This window comes from Dromiciops gliroides, chromosome 2, assembly GCF_019393635.1.
Source record: "Dromiciops gliroides isolate mDroGli1 chromosome 2, mDroGli1.pri, whole genome shotgun sequence".
Lineage (NCBI taxonomy): Eukaryota > Metazoa > Chordata > Mammalia > Microbiotheria > Microbiotheriidae > Dromiciops > Dromiciops gliroides.
In genome coordinates, this window is record NC_057862.1 from 528,846,066 (window position 1) to 528,864,995 (window position 18,930).

Sequence of the window (18,930 nt, forward strand, 5' to 3'; positions counted from 1 at the left end):
TTGATCTTGAAGAGTAGGTGGAATATGCTGATGCCTGTCTGATATTAGCCAACCCTTTGTGTGCTGATTCATATGCTGAAGATACTTCTAACATCATGAGGTAAGAGGTCAGCATGTTTTATCCTCCAATACTTGTTTTGTTATATCTTCTGAAAGAAAGTCCTGAGGATGGGAGTAAAAAGAAGGATATGACATCTCTAACTTTAATTTTATTAAGTTTGGAAGACACTATATATTATCTTGTTCAACCTTGCACTCCATGAATATCCTTCAGAGATGGCCACTTAATATCTGCTTGAACATTTTCAGTGATGATGAACTTATTGGCTCTTAAAACAATTCAGTTCAACAAGCACAAGCTGAAACTCTATCCAAGGTTCTTTTTTAGGCATTATTTCATTGCAATATTTCATAATGTAGTATCTGTGAAAGTAAAGCTCTCTTTTCACCTTCTTAATCCCACTATGTAGTCACTGAAGTGGAAGAAGGTAGACAAAGTCTCCCATACACTCCTGTCACAGTACCTTTCAGACTTTTCCTAAAAACATTCACTTCAAATGCCTAAGTTTTCCACACACACACATCTCAGAACTCTATAAAGATAGAAAGAAATGAAGTAAATGATCATTGACCAGATATAATAATTATAATTTTTTGATATAATTTTTCATATAAAAACTACACTTTTTACCGACCTGTATCAGTCTAGTTTTTTTCTGTGAGGTTTTGGGGGGAGGGGTTGCTTGTTTTATCTTGTTTTATAGTAGTACAGATGGATATTTGTTGAACCAAGTACGCTCTTACTCTCTTTTTGGCCAGTGGCAAGACAGGTCAAGATTAGTATTGTCATTTGTGGCTGCAGAGCACTCAAAAGTTAATTGGCTTATTCAGGCATCAGATCTATGACTTTTATTTTTCATATATTATATGCATGTCTATATTCATGAATTTGGTAGATAATTCCCTATACAAATTAAATAACAGTTCCGCTATCTGTGTACAAGTCTATATATGTATTAATACATAAACATATGTATGTATATACATATACAAACACATATATAGACATATATATCTCTGTGTATATACATACATACACACATACAGCCATTCCCACTCACACGTGTAAATCAATGAATGAATAAAATGAATATATATCACGGTAGGTCAGAATTATAAACTCAAAATAGATGAGATTTTGGTTTGTGTACACCATTTATTAAATGACTAATATGTGATAGGCATCATAAGTACCAGGGATACAAAAGTAAAAGTGTTCTAGTTCCTTTCCTAAAGAACTTTACATTCTATTACAGCTAATTTAAGGCATGCAAAGTTAATAACACCCATTTTCTTTTTTTGGCTACTTTGTAGGTTTGCATTTGAAGATACTTAGGATGAAAATCAGACCCTTGGTCTCCCCATAGGTCTAAATGGGGTGGGAAGAGGGGTTGGATGTATCAGTCTAAACTTTGGTATACATTACCATTGAGTTTTTCTATGTGTCAGCATAACTTCTACTCATGTCAGGTAATGCTTTGTCTATGGCCTTTTAATCTGAACAGGTGAAATTTCCACAAGTTTGCTGAGCCTAAGAATATGCGATTTCCACAAGTTTGCTGAGGTTAACAAAATACTGTTTCCCCCCCAGTTACATATGTACACACAATTGTTCAATAAAATACCTAAGTACCAACATTAGAAATACTAATCCTGTCCCAGGTGCAAATGATTAAATTCTTGCCCAATAGGTCTGCATTACAGAGGTGTTTTGCCCATACAAGCAAACTAATAAAGTATATGTGTTTTTCACATAGGGTGCTCTCCATCAAGAACTATTACCCTAAGACCAGAATAATCATACAGATACTTCAATCCCATAACAAGGTATGATTACAACTTAATCTACTGAATGTCATTAGGTCATTGGATCAGAGATTAGAATTGGAAGGTAATTTAGAAGACATCTGGTCCAATGCCCTTGTTTAACAGATAAAGAAATTGAGACCCAATCACAGAATAACAGATTTGGAAGGATCCCAAAGCCCCTATATCTTAGCAAAAAATCCTCTATTAGCCTCCCTAATATAGGGTCAACCAGGTTTTGATTGAAGATTTCCAGTGAAGGGTAGAAATTACTGCCTCCCAAGTTATCCCATTACATATTTGGATGGATCCAATTCTTAGGAATTATGTACTTATATCCAACTGAAATCAGTCTCTACAATTTCTGCCCTTCCCCCTCTCTTTTTTAACCTAATTCTGATCTTTGGGATTAAGTAGAATAGATCTAATCCTTCTTCCAACTGACAGTCTTTCAAATAATTGAAACCAACTATCATATCCCTAGAAAGTCTTCTCTTCCTCAGGCCAAACATCCTCATTGTCTGCCATTATTCCACATATGGCATTGATTTCAAGGACTTTCACTGCCCTCATTGGTCTCCTCTCTACACATTTCAACTTATCAATGCCTTTACTAAAATCTAACTCATGGAATGGAACATAGCACTACGGATATTATCTCACTATGGAAGAGTGTAGAACAGCTATCACCTCCCTGACCTTAGACACTACAAATAAGATTACATTAACTTCTTTAGCTGCCATAAAACACCTGGGCTTTTCTACTTGGCTATGAGCTTGCACATAACTTTATATTGGTTTTATGGAATTCTTCATTCTTTGGTGAAAGTTGGCTATTACCTGACTTTGGGTACATATCAGAGCCCTAGATATTTAACTGGAATTTGTTGAACCAGATTTCACTATTGGCATAGTAGACCCAGTTGAAAGCAATTATTTGTGAAACCATTATCTTAGGTATGCATTTTGTACAAGGTACTGCACGAGATACTGGTGGAAGAATGAGATGGTCAGCACTTTCAAATAGAAATGATGAATTTATTCTCATAACCACCACTCAACTAAGTAAGCACTGGGAACCACTTATATGCCCATGTATAGAGGCAATAAAGTATAACAGAAATGTTCATAAACCCTGAGTTTGAATCCTGATTCTGCCTCTCCCTAACTCCATATGACCCTGGAAAAGCACAATCACTTTTCAGAGCTTCATTTTCCTAAAATGAGGATTGTAATACTTTCATTAAGCATGTGTTGGGGTTATTGTGAGGGAAACAAAGCTAAAGAAATGTGAGTTGTTGTTATGTCAAGGAATGAAGAACAAGTGATACAAGAGTTTTTCAGAAAGAAAAATTACCTTTAGAAAGAGCTCCTAGATTTGCACATATTCATAATTCCTTACTTTCCAACTTAAACAGGACTACCTGCCAAAGATTCCCAGCTGGGACTGGTCGTCCGGGGACAACATCATCTGCTTTGCCGAACTAAATCTAGGCTTAATTGCTCAGGGCTGTTTGGTTCCAGGTTTATCTACTTTTCTAACCTCCCTGTTTGTGGAAGAGAAAAAAAAGGTAACCATGTCAGATAGTGCAAAAATGACATTTAATCTAAATCCAATACCCATGCCCAAGTCAACTGTATTCAAAGATAGATGACAATGTGAGCAATAGGGGGGACACATGGAGCAAATAGGAAGTCTTAGTGGCTATCATCAATTGCACATAATTGGAAACTTACTATAGAGCAGTTGCTCTATCCACTGAGACGTCTAACTACTGAGTAATCATAAATACTAATGCTCTAACAAGTCAGGACTCTTATTGGTGAGGGTACTCCCTCTGATGTTTCAGTTTGAAAGAAAGAATTCTATGCATAGAAGAACCATTAATATGCTTTTATTGTACTACTTATGCTCCTGTTATCTTCTTACCTTTACAATGTTCACATGAAGAATATCAACAACTAGTGTTTATATAGCCTTTTAAGATTTTTAAAGTACTTTACAAATTTTATCTCCTGTGAATCTCAAAACAACTCTAGGAGGGAGGTGCTATTATTATTCTAATTTCATAGATGAGGAAACTGACACAGAAGAAGGGAAATAACTTTCCCTTAGTCAGGCATCTAGCAAGTATATAAATCTAGATTTGAACTCCTGTCTTTTTGACTACAGGTCTAACATTCTTTCTGCTGCATCACCTAGTTGCCCACACAACTTACATCACAGGATGATATGAACTAGATATAATCATAGACTTTACTGAAATATGATGCTACAGTATGAGAATACTCAGTCTACTGGGTGAAGTGCTTAACCTGATGTTTGGAAGAAACTGGTTTTGAACCTCACCTCCAAAGAATTATAAACTCAAAGGCTACTTCATCTTCAGATATAGTTTTTGAGAACTCGGGATCATTCCCATGCCATGCTGAAGCATGGTCCTCAGAGGAGGGTATTCATGGTGACTTCTCCCTGAGGCTGTGTAGTTTAGTGGAAATAAACCTGAATCAGAAGCTGGAAATAAACTAGAGTCAGAAGACCTGGACCAGAGACCCAGCTCTGCCACTTACTACTTCTTTTGATGTTGTACAACCCATTGTTCCTATCTGAGCAGAATGAGGAATTTTGACCAGCATTAGGGCTTATATGTCTTGTAGACCTCTTTGGCTATCTGCTGAAGTCTGTAGACCCCTTCTCGGAAGAATGCTTGTAAATGTATAAAATAAAATATATTTCCTTTTTAATTCTACCTAGTATAGAGGAAACTAATTGGAGTTAACAAAATACTTTAAAAAACAGATTGACAGACCCCAGGTTAAAAACACCTGGAGATGATGATTAAGCCCCCCCACACACACACACACACACTTCTCACTCTATCATTTTATAATTTCTACTGGCTTCTTAGGGACTTTGTGGTCTTAGTTGTTAATCTGCATTTTCACCTCCAACTTCCCAACACACACACACACACACACACACACACACACACACAGACACACACACACACACTTCAAAGGCTCTGTTCATGTTTTCCTGCTCTTCCTTGTTTGTTTTGTTTTGTTTTTTTACTTTAGAGAGTAAAACAAGAATTTTTTTAAAAGACCATGGTGAGGTACCAGGAGTGTATAAGTAGCAGTAAACAGGAGAGAAGGAAGAAAAAAAAATTAAAAATAATTGACAAAGAAGAAACAAACAAAACAAACTTTGACATGTGCAACATTGCTGTGAAATTCTCTCACCCAATATGAGGAGATAAAATAAAGAAATAAAAAAAGCATAATCAGCATGCATTATGCTGCCTAAAGAAAGCTCATGTTGCTACATTGGATATGCTTTTACTATCACCTAGTGGTCAATGGATATGTCTCCAGTAAATGGAAGGAATTCAAGAGAATTGAATTCTACTGTGTGAAACATTCAATGAGTGACAGAGAATTCCAGTATCTGCTATGATTGCTGTGATTTTAATTAGCTGTTCTGGGCAATGCGAGGACTCTATGTATTTCATGGGATTATTTCTGGAAGAGATGGAAAAAAAAAACCAAATGTTTTTTTCTCCTCTTATTTAGAAACCTTCTCTTTGAAAATAATTGTGTCAATAACAACTTCATTTGGGGCAGCATTTTGTGAAACAAGGAAAGTGAGATAGACATATGGTTAAAAGAGCTCTTGTTATTGACTGGGAAGGTCAAACCACTTCAAGGAGCTTGACTTGGGAAATTCTTAAGTCTTGGAATAGAACACAGCTTTCAAAAACTCTTTATTCTCCTTTGATCCTCACTGATTTGTGAGGAAAGCAGTGACTACTGTCAGTACCTAATGTTTCAATAGACAAAGAAATTGCCTAAGAGACACAATTCCACCATCTTATCTTTGTTTTTTTCCTACTGATATAAAGTAGAAAGACCACTAGACTTGAAATGAGAAGTTGAGTTCAGACCTAGGCCCTGTCACTTCATAACTTTGTGACAGTGTATAAATCATTTTGTCTTTCAGCCCATTTCTTCATCTGTGGGAAAATTACTTCATTTTTTTTCTGACAGAAGACAAACCATTTGGTCTGTTAGGTTCATTTTCCTCATCTATAAGACAGTAATAATAATTTTTTCCTTCTCTACCACAAATATCTATTATGAGGAAAATCCTTTGTAAATATCAAAGCCCTATAGAAATCTGTGAGATGTTTTTGGTGCATCAGTTCATTCATCTGTAAAATGGAAATTTAAAACCCCAGGCTTTAGACTGAACTACTATGTCAAATGATATGATATTTGTTGAACCCTTCATCCCTCAGATTCAAAGGTTTGATTGAGATAGGTGATACATGTTCTTTAATTACCATATAAGCAGAGTAAGACACGGTAATATGGACAGGGTTTTTTCTTTTAATTTGGTCTTTACAGTGAAGCATTGCCTTTTGCTTTCAATTGAGAGCCAAACTGGCTAGCTCTCTATTCTCTGACCGGCTAGCATCAGTAACCCAAAGAGTTATTGGTTTTCTTTCTGATCTTTTTCAAACCACCCCAGGAGACCTTTTTTCTTTCTATGGTTATCCTTTATGACCCTTTGCTAAAAATGGGAACATGCAGATTAGAGGTAATAAGCCAATTTCCAGGGTAATGGGGAATTAAACAATAGAATGGAATGCCTAGTGAGATGAGTCCAGCTTATTAGTGGAATTCAAAGAATTCAAGGTCTTAGAATGGGTTTGAGTTGCCAAATGGATAGATTTTGTCCAAACAAGATTCTCAGGACATTGATGATTTCCTTCCAAAGGAGAGACATGGTTGTTATTGAAATCCAGTATTGATCATTAAACCAATCCCAGCCAAAGATGTTGAGTTAGCCAGAGCAGTCCAAAATGGAAATGGTCAGTGACCCCATATCCTGTACTTTGAGGACACCCAGATTTAGGAACCAAGACATCTTAAGTCAAGATTTGTATCTTTCATTCAGGTAAGGAAACTAGAGTGATAGAATTGGTAGGGAGAGAATGTGGAAGTGATCTCATCTGGTGATGCTAACAATGGATGCTCATAGCCAATTACCAAGGCAACACAAATAAATCTGGAGCTGGTCACTGAGCAACACTTTTTCCCTCAAAACATAGGCTCTTTTGGTTTCATGTTGCCTTGTTGTGATCTCTTTCTCCCTCTTTGGAAGCCTTTTTCCCCACTTTGGCAACATATTTACCTACTATTGCCCATAATGTTATCTTCTTGTTTTCATGGCTCAAGGCAGTATTTCATGTTGACTTTCACCTCTATTAAAATGTTATAGATTTAGGGGATACATTTTGATTGTCTTTTGATTCTACAACTCATTAAGAATGGGCCTGGGGGCAGCTAGGTGGTGCAGTGGATAGAGCACCAGCTCTGGATTCAGAAGGACCTGAGTTCAAATCCGACCTCAGACACTTAACACATACTAACTGTGTGACCCTGGGCAAGTTACCTAACCCCAATTGCCTCACAAAAAAAAAAAAAAAAAAAAAAAAGAATGGGCCTGGACCAGACCACTGAGTAAAATTATCAGAGTATTAAGCTACTGGTATTTCTCATTCTTTCACTCTTCTAATTTTGGAAAATTGCAAGTAACAATTTAGGCCACCAAAATGCCCAATTGCCCTCTGGGATGACCTGACCACGGACAAAGGAAATAGATGCCTTCTTGGAGGTATTTGGAATCAGAAAATCTCAGAGCTGGAAGGACCTGGTCATCAACAAGCAATTATAAAGCACCTATTACCACAAGTTGTACCTGAGCTATAGCCTTCTCTATAATGTTTCTGTTTATAATTTATTTAGGATTTTATTTTCCAAAATTACATGTAAAAACAAATTTTACACCAATTTTTAAAAACTTTGTGTTCCAAATTTTCTTCATCCCTCCCCACCACCTCTTAAAAACCCAAACAATTCAATATGAGCTATACATGTATGGTTGTGCAAAACATTTCCACATTAGCCAGGTTGTGAAAGAAAACAGACAAAAACAAAACTTCAGATAAAGGAACTAACAAAAAAAAATATGTTTCCATCTACATTCAGATACCATCAGTTCTTTCTCTGTAGATGGACTGCATCTTTCTTAAGTCCTTCAGTCTTGGATCATTGTATTGCTGAAAGTAACTAAGTCATTCATAGCAAATCATTTTATAATATTTCTATCATTTTGTATACAGTACATTTCACTTTGCATCAGCTTATGTAAGTCTTTCCAGGTTTTTCTAGTAGTACTCTGCTCATTTTTTATAGTAAACTACATTTATACAGTAGTTTATTTTTTATTTATTTGGTTTTTTTAATTCATAAGAGTATTTTATTATTTTCCAGTTACATGTAAAGAGTTTTCAACATTTCTTTACATGGGATTTTTAGTTTCAAAGTTCTGCCTCAGTACCAGCATAGACCCCTGTAATCTCCCCCCTGCCAAGGGTTCAGCCCTCTCACTAGACTGTGAGCTTAGTTCCAGACAACACTGGCACTGCAGCTGATTCAGAGGCTCTGGGGGGTATTTCTTTCCCTGGCGAAGCCTTCCTGGGACTGGATCTGTGTCATGGTGACTGTGGGGTTGGGCTCCACTCCTGTATCAGCACAGCAGCTCCCTCCTTCTGACCTTCCAAGTTGTCCTTAGCTAGAAGATGATTTCAGCACATTCTTCTATGGTTTTGGTGCTCCAGGAATTGTCCTACAGCATTATTTGGATGTTTTTTGGAGCAAACATGTCATGAGTTCAAGACCTCACTCTATATAATACTTGAAAGAAAGATGTCTTTACAATAAACCCATGAGGTTGATTATTTCAACAACAGTAATAGATAACATTTATATAGTACTTTATACCTGACAAAGAATTTCCTTCACAATAGCCCAGCAAAGTAAGTACCATGCAATCAATCCTCATCAATCAATTCTTATCTTCATCCATCCATCCATCAATCAATTCAGTCAGTCAAAATATCTCATCATTATCATATTACATTGCATTTACCTCTGCTTCAAAATTTTTTTCAGTTACCATTTCTGTATTTCTCTCCATCCTATACCTCCCCATATTTACTCCATTTTCTATATTCTTTCACCCTATCCCTCCTCAAAAGTGTTTTACTCCTGACTGCCCCTCCCTAATCTGCCCTCTCTTCTTTCACCCCTACTCCTGATTCCCTTTCCTTCTGTAAAATATTAATTATTAATAATCTAATCTAGTCTAAAAAATTTATATAATTGGACTTATGAAAAATTATAATTATATGAAAAATGATAAGCTTAGAGAAATTATAATTAGGCCGTAAGTCCTGCCGTGGTCGCCATTCAAATGTGAAAATATTTTAAATTATTTGCCTAATTTGGGGGGACTAATCTAACTGGAGGACCAATCTGGTGACTTTTAACTATTTGACTATCCGACTGCTATTAATTTAGCATGGGCCATTTATAAAGTTCCACCACACTGCTCCACTCCCAAAGTTGATAAGCAAAAGATTAAAGAAGCCTCTTAACTAAATAATCAAAGTAGAGTTTATTTATGAGATACTATTTAAAATTAAGAATACAGGGAAATAAAATGTACAACCTGACTGCATTGCGGTGCATCTCTTTCCACTGCACCTCTTTCCCACCTGCTGCGCCTGGAACTTCTTTAATACAATAAGTACCTTAGCTGCCTCTTGCCTTAGGGCACTCAGGTCCTTTATTCTAACTCTGAGCCCCTTTCACTTTGTAAATCCCCCTGCTTCTAACTTTCCTCTCCTTAATGCCACCACTGAACCCCTGTGTTTCTCTCTCCCCAACCTTCTGTCTGTCTGCTCTGTCAGTTTGCCCTTCAGCCTCTCTTTTCTCTGCTCCTAGTCCTTTAGCCTTCTCCTGCATCCTTGTAGCCCCCTGTCTGTCTTCTTCAGCCTTTCTAATCTCGTCAGCCCCCCCACACACACACACCCCCGAGTATAACCCCCAGGTCTAGATATCTCTTTCTTATCTCCACTCAAATCTTGCGGCTTTTTGCACCCACATACCAAACTAATCTGCCAGTCAGGGCTGTGGCTGTGGGGTCACTCAAGCATCATGTGCCTCAGCACAGGCTATGCCATTGCCCGGACCTGGACAAGCCTGGGATCTCTCAGATTTCTCCACTCAGGGCAGAGGGAGCTGGGGGCTTTTGCCCCACAGTTGTATGACCGGGCATCTTGTACAGCTCACGGGGCTCTTTGGCTCAGATGAAGCTGAGGGGGAGAGGCACCAGCACCTCCCACACAGAAGAGACCCTGAAGGCCTAAGGCTTTCTAATCTCAGCCCAAAGGTAGGGTCCCCAAATCAAAATAAATTTCCACACCTCCTACTTCCTTGCAGGGTTAGAGAGATTAACCAATTAAGAGTGTATATTATTCCTTCTTTGAGCCAATTCTGATAAGAGTAAGGCTCACTCAATCCCCCACACCTCCCCCATCTTCACCTTCATTCCATAAACTTTTTCTTGCTGCTTTTATGTAAGATACTTTACCCCATTCCACCTCTTCCTGTCCCTTTCTCCAAATGCATTCTTCTCTCACCCTTTAACTTTATTTTTTAAAGATATCATGCCTTCACATTCAACTCACACCTGTACCCTCTGTCTAAATATACTGCACCCATATGCCCTAATGATGAGAAAGTTCTTATGAGTTACAAGTATCATTTTCTCACATAGGAATGTAAATAGTTTAACCTTTTAATATCCCTAATGATTCTTTTCCTGTTTATCTTTTTATGCTTCTCTGGGACTTGTACTTGAAATCAAATTTTCCATTCAGCGCAGGTCTTTTCATTATGAATGCCTGAAAGTCCTCTCTTTCATTGAATTCCCATTTTTCCCCTAAAATATTGTACTCAGTTTTTCCGGGTTGGTAATTCTTAGTTATAATCCCATTTCCTTTGCCCTCCAGAATATCATATTCTAAGCCCTTCAGTCCTTTATTGTAGAAGCTGTATCCTGACTGTAGCTCCACCATATTCGAATTGTTTCTTTCTAGCTCCTTGGAATATGTTCTCCTTGACCTTGGATTTCTGGAATTTGGCTATAATATTACTGGAAGTTTTCATTTTGGGATCTCTTTCAGGAGGTGCTTGCTGGATTCTTTCAATTTCTATTTTACCTTCTGCTTCTAGAATATCATGGCAATTTTCCCTGACAATTTCTTGCAAGATGATGTCTAAACCCTTTTTTGATCATGGATTTCAGGTAGTCCAATAATTTTCAAATTATTTCTCCTGCATCTATTTTCCAGGTCAGCTGTTTTCCAAAGAGATATTTCACATTTCCCTCTTTTTTTTTTCATTCTTTTGGTTTTGCTTTATTGTTCCTTGATTTCTCATAAAGTCATTACCTTCTATTTGCTCGATCCTAAATTCTTTTATTTTCTTTTATTTTTTAGTGAGGCAATTGGGGTTAAGTGACTTGCCCAGGGTCATACAGCTAGTAAGTGTTAAATGTCTGAGGCCAGATTTGAACTCAGGTACTCCTGACTCCAGGACCGGTGCTCTATCCACTGCGCCAACTAGCTGCCCCCGAAGCTAATTCTTAAGCAATTATTTTCTTCAGAGAGCTTGTGTATCTCCTTTTCCATTTGATTTTTCAAGCTGTTGATTTTTTTTTCTTGACGCTCCTGCCTCACTCACATTTCTCTTTCCATTTTTCCTCTACCTCTCTTACCTTATCTTCAAAGTCCTTTTTGAGCACTTCCATGGCCTGAAACCAATTCATATTTTTCTTGGAAGCTTTGGATATAGAAGCTTTGACTGTGTTAACTTCTTCTGAGGGTGTATTTTGATCTTTCTTGTCACCAAAGAAACTTTCTTTGGTCCACAGTTTTTTTTTTCTTTTTTCTGTCTGCTCATTTTCCTAGACTATTTCTTGACTTTTAACTCCTTCTTAAAGAGGGGCACTACTTCAAAGATGTACTGTCCCAGGCTTCAGGGGGTCTAAGGTGGTGTGATTAAAGCAGAGGCACATTCTACACTCCCCTGGCCTGTGTTCTGGTCTGTAAGTAACCATAGGTCTGCTTGCTCTTTAATAGGGGAACAGAATTCTGTTTCGCTGTGGTTGCAAGCTGTGGCATGCCTGTGCCTCTCCTTCACCTGAGCCACCACTCGAGACTGCTTCCTGGTTCTGAGCATGAATAATACAACAGAGTTCTGCCTCAGTACCAGCAGAGACCCCTGCAATCTCTCCCAGGCCAACCACTCGACCTTCTCACTGGTCCGTGAGTTGAGTTCCAGAAGAAGCCAATGCCTCAGCTCATTCCAAGGCTCTGGAGGCCCACTTCCCTGGGTTTGGGGCTTGGTCTGTGCAGTGTGGCTGAGATCTGAACTCCACTCTCACCCCAGTATAACAGCCCTTTCCTGCCAACCTTCTAAATTGTCTTTGGCTGGGAAATGATCTCACCCATTCCTTGTGTGGGTTCTGCTGCTCCAGAAATTCTCTTATGGTATTATTTGAAGGGATTTGGAGGGATTTGGGGAAGAGCTCTGAGGAATCACTGCCTTTCCTCTACCATTTTGGCTCCTCCCAGGAAGTCTCCTCTATAATATTTCTGACAGTGGGCTAATCAGCCTTTGTTGATCATGTTAAATAATGGGGAACTTCAAAAACAGCCAATTCTACTCTATAACAGCTCTGACTAATAGGATATCTGTCTTTACACAGAGATTAAACCTGCTTCTGAGCAGCTTCCATGCACAGATTCTTTAAGAAGGACATCAACCTTCAAAGCTAAGTCATGTCAAAACCAATTGTTAAAGTCTCAGACTATCCAATTTGGAAATGACTCAAAAAGTCATCTCATCCAGCTAAGAAAGCTTCCCCTTTATATGATCCTGAGAATTGAGAGCCCAGATTTTCCTTGAACACCTCCAGGAATGATGTTTTCCACCCCCTCCAAACACAATCATTCCACTTTTGGACTATTCTTCATTGTTAAGAATCTTTTTCCTTAAATGTGGCCAAAATCTCTACTACTTCTATCATTGCTTCAACATCTGTCATGTTCAGTCCAGTGAAAAATTCTAAGCTCTCATTTGGTATATGTGACAGACTTTAGAATACCAGATAACAGCATTCATGTTCCTTGCTAAATTATACCTTCTTCTGGCTAGGCATCTCCACTTTCTCCAGATCTCCTAACACTGTCAAAGAGTATAGGAATGGATATTGTGTATCAACTTCTTTTCATTATTGCTTCTCAGCCAGGACTACTTGATGAATTCCAAAGAATGCCAGTCATTGATGGATAGCATCCAGATATTTCACTTCATTTCATTTCAAAACAACAAACTTTTATGAAAATACTTACTATGTACAAGGCACTGTGTCCATTTCTGTGGATCAGAAAACAAAAATGAAACTCTTGCAAGAAACATATATTCCAGGTGGCTAAATGGTACAGTGGGATAAAATGAAATATTTGTAATGTGTTTGGTTCTGTTCCTGGTACACATAGTTGGTGCTTTATTAGTGCTTATTCCTTTATACCCTTCCTCCCCACAATATATGTACACCAATAAATGAATACAAGGATATACAAAGTAATCCAAGTAATTGCAAATGGGAGAGACAGAGGCAGAGACAAAGACAGAGATACATACAGAGAGACATGTTTATTAACTGGAAAGGGTGAGTGTTCATGGAAGATCTTGTATAGCTAAAACCAGAACTGCTTTGAAGTAAAGGAAGTACTTGGTAAGAAGATAGAAGGGAGGGCAAAGTATAATAAGGGATACCAAAATAGATCCTGGAAAAGAAGGGGGCCTACAGATTTGTATGTAACTTTTGAGCAACCCAGGTGGAATAACTGGGAGGTTTTAATTTAGAATTTGCTATTATATCCTCTGCCTTCAAGAAGTGGGAGGTGTTTCTTTCCAGGTCCTAAATGCAAGATGGGCCCATTCTGCCAGAATAATGCAGAGAAGCCCCAGTTTGTTTTAGTATTACTGACTTCCATATATGTAAACTTTTTTGCTATCTGGTTATATATTCTAGATCATTCCCACACAACTATGGGAAAAGTATTTCTTGAATAGCCTGAATAACAAAATCTTGGCTCATGTCCTCTCCAATGACTTTGAAGGAATGAGTTTCCCTGAAGTTTCCAGGTAAGTCAATAGTGGTTTACTTGCCTTTTTTATCTGCTCTTTCCCTTCAAGTATACTTAGCAATGTTATCTCATTAAATGCAGGTTGGCTTAAACAGCAGGTAAAAACCATTCTTTACTCATATTTTTCCCCTTGCCTTCTTTCTAGTGCCTCCATCTTCTAAAGCAAGGGCCCTGATCCTTGGTAGGGCACTGGAAATCTATAAGCATCAAAGAATCACCTTTCACAAGCTTTATGGAGGAATGAGGGAGTGGCAGCAACTTCCCCACTATCTTACCTGATTGGATTTTTCCCATAAATCATTTGGAGACTATCCACTTCCCCCTACCTCCATTTTAAAGCTCCTTTTGTATCTCCACAAATGAATGCAAAGGATTAGAAGAGGAGAGGAAAGGAAAGAAATGTGAGGGCAGGGACTGGCTCATTTGTGGCTTTATATCCTCTGAAGCATAGCACAGGGACCATAATTCATAAATACTCATCCAGTTAAAATGAATGGAGGTATTGTCACTTTGGAAGCTCCTTGGCAGCTGTTCTTTTCAAAAGGAGGCAGAAAACTAGAGAGAGCCATAGAACATGGAAGAGAGACTTGGGGAGAGGGCTTTGTCATCTCGAATGCCCTGTTTCTTTACTGATAACAAGGGTGGGACATGAATGAAATCTCTGTGAAATCATCCCTACAGCCCACCTCTTTCTGCCTCCAGGCCTTTGATAATTTTCTCATTGGTGTTTTTTCTTTCTTTTCTCCTAGGATCTGCTTTGTGAAGCTCCATCTCATGCTGATAGCCATTGAATATAAGGCAAATATGAATAGAATCAGGTGCCAATAAGGCTTTCTTTCTCTGAATTATTTAGAAATACTCTATAGCTAGTATGGTGATTTTCAGTTTCCCTGAAGACACAGAACTACAACTATCCAATCAGTTTTTCCTTACCAGATGACCTACTATATTGTAGAGTTAGACTACTGTCACTTCTCGCTAAATATCATAATCAATTCATTCAGACAGATAGGAATGATCCGGTCTATTGTTATTGATAGGGATCAGACTGTGGATCCATGTAGTACTAAGACCATTAACAAAATGATAAACCGGATTGTTTTTGTTCTTAGGATGTATTTCCTTACATGAATCCTAAATATGTTTCTTTGCAACATCTAACCATTGCTATCAATTTTGTCCTCTGGGGCTAACCACAGATATACTTGGTTACCTCTATTTCATATTACTGGCCATGAAAATACTTGAATATAGTTATCATTGCTCCTCTGAATCTTCTTGTCTCCATGCAAAACATCAATCCAAATATTTTTCAAACACTCATCCTATATGTCATGACCTAGAGGACTTTCACAATCTTGGTTACCCTCTTTCAGATGGTCTTCAGTTTATTAACATCTTTCTTGAAATGTGATACCCAGGACTAAACTCAACATCTCTATACGTTTTCTGAATAAGTCAGAGGAAAGACCTATCAGATAACTTTCTCATATATCCTATATGACCTGCATAGTACTGTCTCTCAATGGAGACCAAGAAATAATTAACTTCCTTGGATTCCAGATTAAATTGTTCTGTCCATAATTTTCTCTGATGCTTAGGCTAGTAATCATCCCTTGTACTAATGCCAGAGTCTTATTAAGGCTGCTTTGTTTGTGAAAACAGGAAAAGAGGGAAATTTGGTTCTTAGTTATGACATATACTTTAAAAAAATAGGTTCATGAACTTCTACCAACTGTATCACTTGGGAGCTTTATATTTTATTATGGTCAAATATAGAGAATTACAAATGTTGGCTGTTATTATTTCCAATTTTTGGAGATCATGGTATTACATCACACTCAGAACTGTAAAATAATACTTGAAGAATAATGGTATTAAAACGGCCTCTGTTTCAGGAAAAAATTGGGGGGCAATTTCTTAAGCACTATCTAGATTTGAGGCAAAAAGATCAATGAGGGTCAGAAATAAGGGGTTGTCTGTTTGAATAGTGAGAGAAAGATGGATGCAAAGGATGTTACAAAGATAGAAGAGGCAAGTATGGCAATCATTGCCATAGTTGGAGTGAGAGAGAAAAAGGAATCAAGGATAACACCAAAGTTGTGGACTTAAAAGACGGGAAGGACAGTCATGCCCTAAAAATAAATAAGGAAGTGTGATAGAAGTATGGGTTTAGTGAGAAAAATAATGAATTCTGGGTTGGACATGTTACATTTTAAATATGCAGGGGACATCCAGTTGAAAATGTCCAATAAGAAGTTGGTGAGGTGGGATTGAAACCAAGGAGGGAGACTTCTACTGAATACAAAAATCTGGAGTCACCTTCATAGAGATGATATTTTAACCCATGGGAGCTGATGAAGAAAAGAAATAAAAGAATATAGAGACAAAACAGAAGAGGACCTAGGAAAGAACCTAGGGGTACACTCGTAATTAGGGAACGTGCTATAGATGATGGGCCAGCAAGGAAGCTGAAACAAGCTGAGGCAAAAGTAGTACCAAAATAACCCAGAGAAAGACAATATTCAAGATGGTAAAGCAAACAATAGTGTCAAATGCTGCAGAGAAATCAAGAAGGCTGATGACTAAGAAAAGAAAATATTTCATAATCAAAAAGATCACTATTAAGTGATGCCAGAGATAGATTTCTGGGCCTGGAATCAGGAAGATCAGGAAGATCTAGGTTCAAAACTGGCTTCAGATACTTATTAGCTGTGTGACCCTGGGCAAGTTTGCTTCACTTTCCTCAACTATAAAATGAAGATAATAATAGCACCAATTCACAGGGTTGTTATGAGGATCAAATAAGGTAATCTTTGTAAAGCATTTAATACAGTATTTAGCATGTATAAAATACTCTATAAAGACTTATCACTTACCTGTCCCCTTCCCTACCTTCCCAAAGAAGAGAAGCCTTTAATTGTAGTGATGAGATTAGAAGTTAAATTGCAGGGGTGCAATTGCTAGGTGGTGCAATGGATAAAGCACTGGCCCTGGATTCAGGAGGACCTGAGTTCAAATATGACCTCAGAAATTTGACACTTACTAGCTGTGTGACCCTAGGCAAGTCATTTAATCCTAATTGCCCTGAAAATAAATAGTTGTTGGGTTCTTTTGTTCTAACAAATAAATAAATAAATAAAGATATATGGAGATTAGTTATCAAAGGTATTAGTTGAGTAAGTAGGTGGCAAGGGTTTGCTAACAAAAGGGATTAAGAGTGGGTACAAGATATTTAGGAGATTAGAATTTGGTGCCTTGTGGTCTGCAAGGAGATTTTTCCATGGAAGATGGAGGCTCTGTGTGTGGTAACTCTTATCTGTTCTAAGTAAATCTAAGCCTGCTTTTTCTTCCAGGTATTAGGCATTTATTGATTGTTAGAATGATTTTCCACAATCACACAGTTCAGTTCATTGTTCAAAACCAGATCTTTATCACTCTAAATCCAGCATTCCATCCACTATACAATAATATGCTCCATTATAATACTAATAATAGCTGATATTTATATAGTATTTTATGGTGCAAAGTGCTCTATACACATTATTTAATTTTAACCTCTCAACAACCCTATAAGGTATATTTTAGAAAACAATCCCATATGTATGTATGTGTATATGCATATGTATACCTGTATGTATTATGCATGTACACAGAAACACATAGGTGTGTATGTTTATATGTATAAAACATACACACATGAATTGTGTATACACATATACATAGATACACGTATATACTATGTATATACTTGTATATACATAGGGAGGGAGAGAGAGAGAGCAAAATTCAAGAATTTCTTTGACATCTAGTATCTCTTTTAATGCTCAAAACCCTCTGCAAAAGTGTTAGCAAAGGACAATAAAAGATAATAACAGAGAAGGAGTTTGGACCAAGATGGCAGAGTAAGAGCAAGGACTCACCTAAACTCTCCCATATTCCCTTCAATACAATACTCATTCCTATTTTTTCTTTTTTTCCTCATTCCTAAATAAAAAGCATGGGAATAACTAGAGCTTCCCTTAAAATAAAAAGTAGTATCTATCTAAAACCATCAGCAACATTATAATGGGGATAAACTAGAAACCTTCCCAACTATTATTCAATATTGTACTAGAAATACTAGTTTTAGCAACAAGAGAAGAAAAATAAATTGAAGGAATTAAAATAGGCAATGAGGAAACAAAATGATCACTCTTTGTAGAAAATGTGATGACATATTTAGAGATCCCTAGAGAATCAACTAAAAAAACTAGTAGAAATTTTTGACAACGTCAGCAAAGTTGCAGGATATACAATAAACCCTTCAGCATTTCTATTAATTACCAACAAAGTCCAACAGAAAGAGATATAAAGAGAAAGTCCATTTCCAAGACAAAAGTAAAACTATGTGAACACAACTACAAAAGACTTTTCACACAAAATCAGATCTAAACAACTGGAAATATTAATTTCTCATGGGATGATTGAGCCAATATAATAAACATGACAATTCTACCTAAATTAATTTACTTGTCTAACACCATACCAAATTACCAAAATAAGTTTTATACAATTAGAAAAAAATGACAAAATCAGTCTGGAAGAACAAAGAGCAATATCAGGGGAATCAATAAAAAAAAATGTGAAGGAAGGTGGCTTAGGGGTACCAGAGTACCAGAGGTAATTATCATTACTGGATAAGAAAGAGTGGTGGATCAGTAGAATATATCAGTTACACAACACACAGTAGTGAATGACCATAGTAATCTAATGTTTGCTAAATTCAAAGGTCCAAGCTTCTGGGACAAGAACTCACTATTTGACAAAAATTTCTTGGAATACTAGAAAGCAATTTGACAGAAACTAGGCAACGACTAACATCTCACACTAGATCAGGTTAAAATGGATTCATGATTTAGACATATTGGATGATATAAGCAAATTAAGGGGT

The 18,930-nt window shown here is 37.3% G+C and overlaps 1 protein-coding gene across 1 annotated transcript in view; it reads left to right on the top strand.

The window, feature by feature from the left end:
- KCNU1 (potassium calcium-activated channel subfamily U member 1) overlaps positions 1–18,930 on the top strand; it is a 261,654-nt gene that overhangs the window by 111,912 nt on the left and 130,812 nt on the right. The window contains 5 exon segments of the mRNA XM_043981056.1: positions 18–100; positions 1,818–1,887; positions 3,285–3,437; positions 13,883–13,995; positions 14,747–14,815. Of these exon segments, the coding sequence (XP_043836991.1) occupies positions 18–100; positions 1,818–1,887; positions 3,285–3,437; positions 13,883–13,995; positions 14,747–14,815 (488 nt within the window).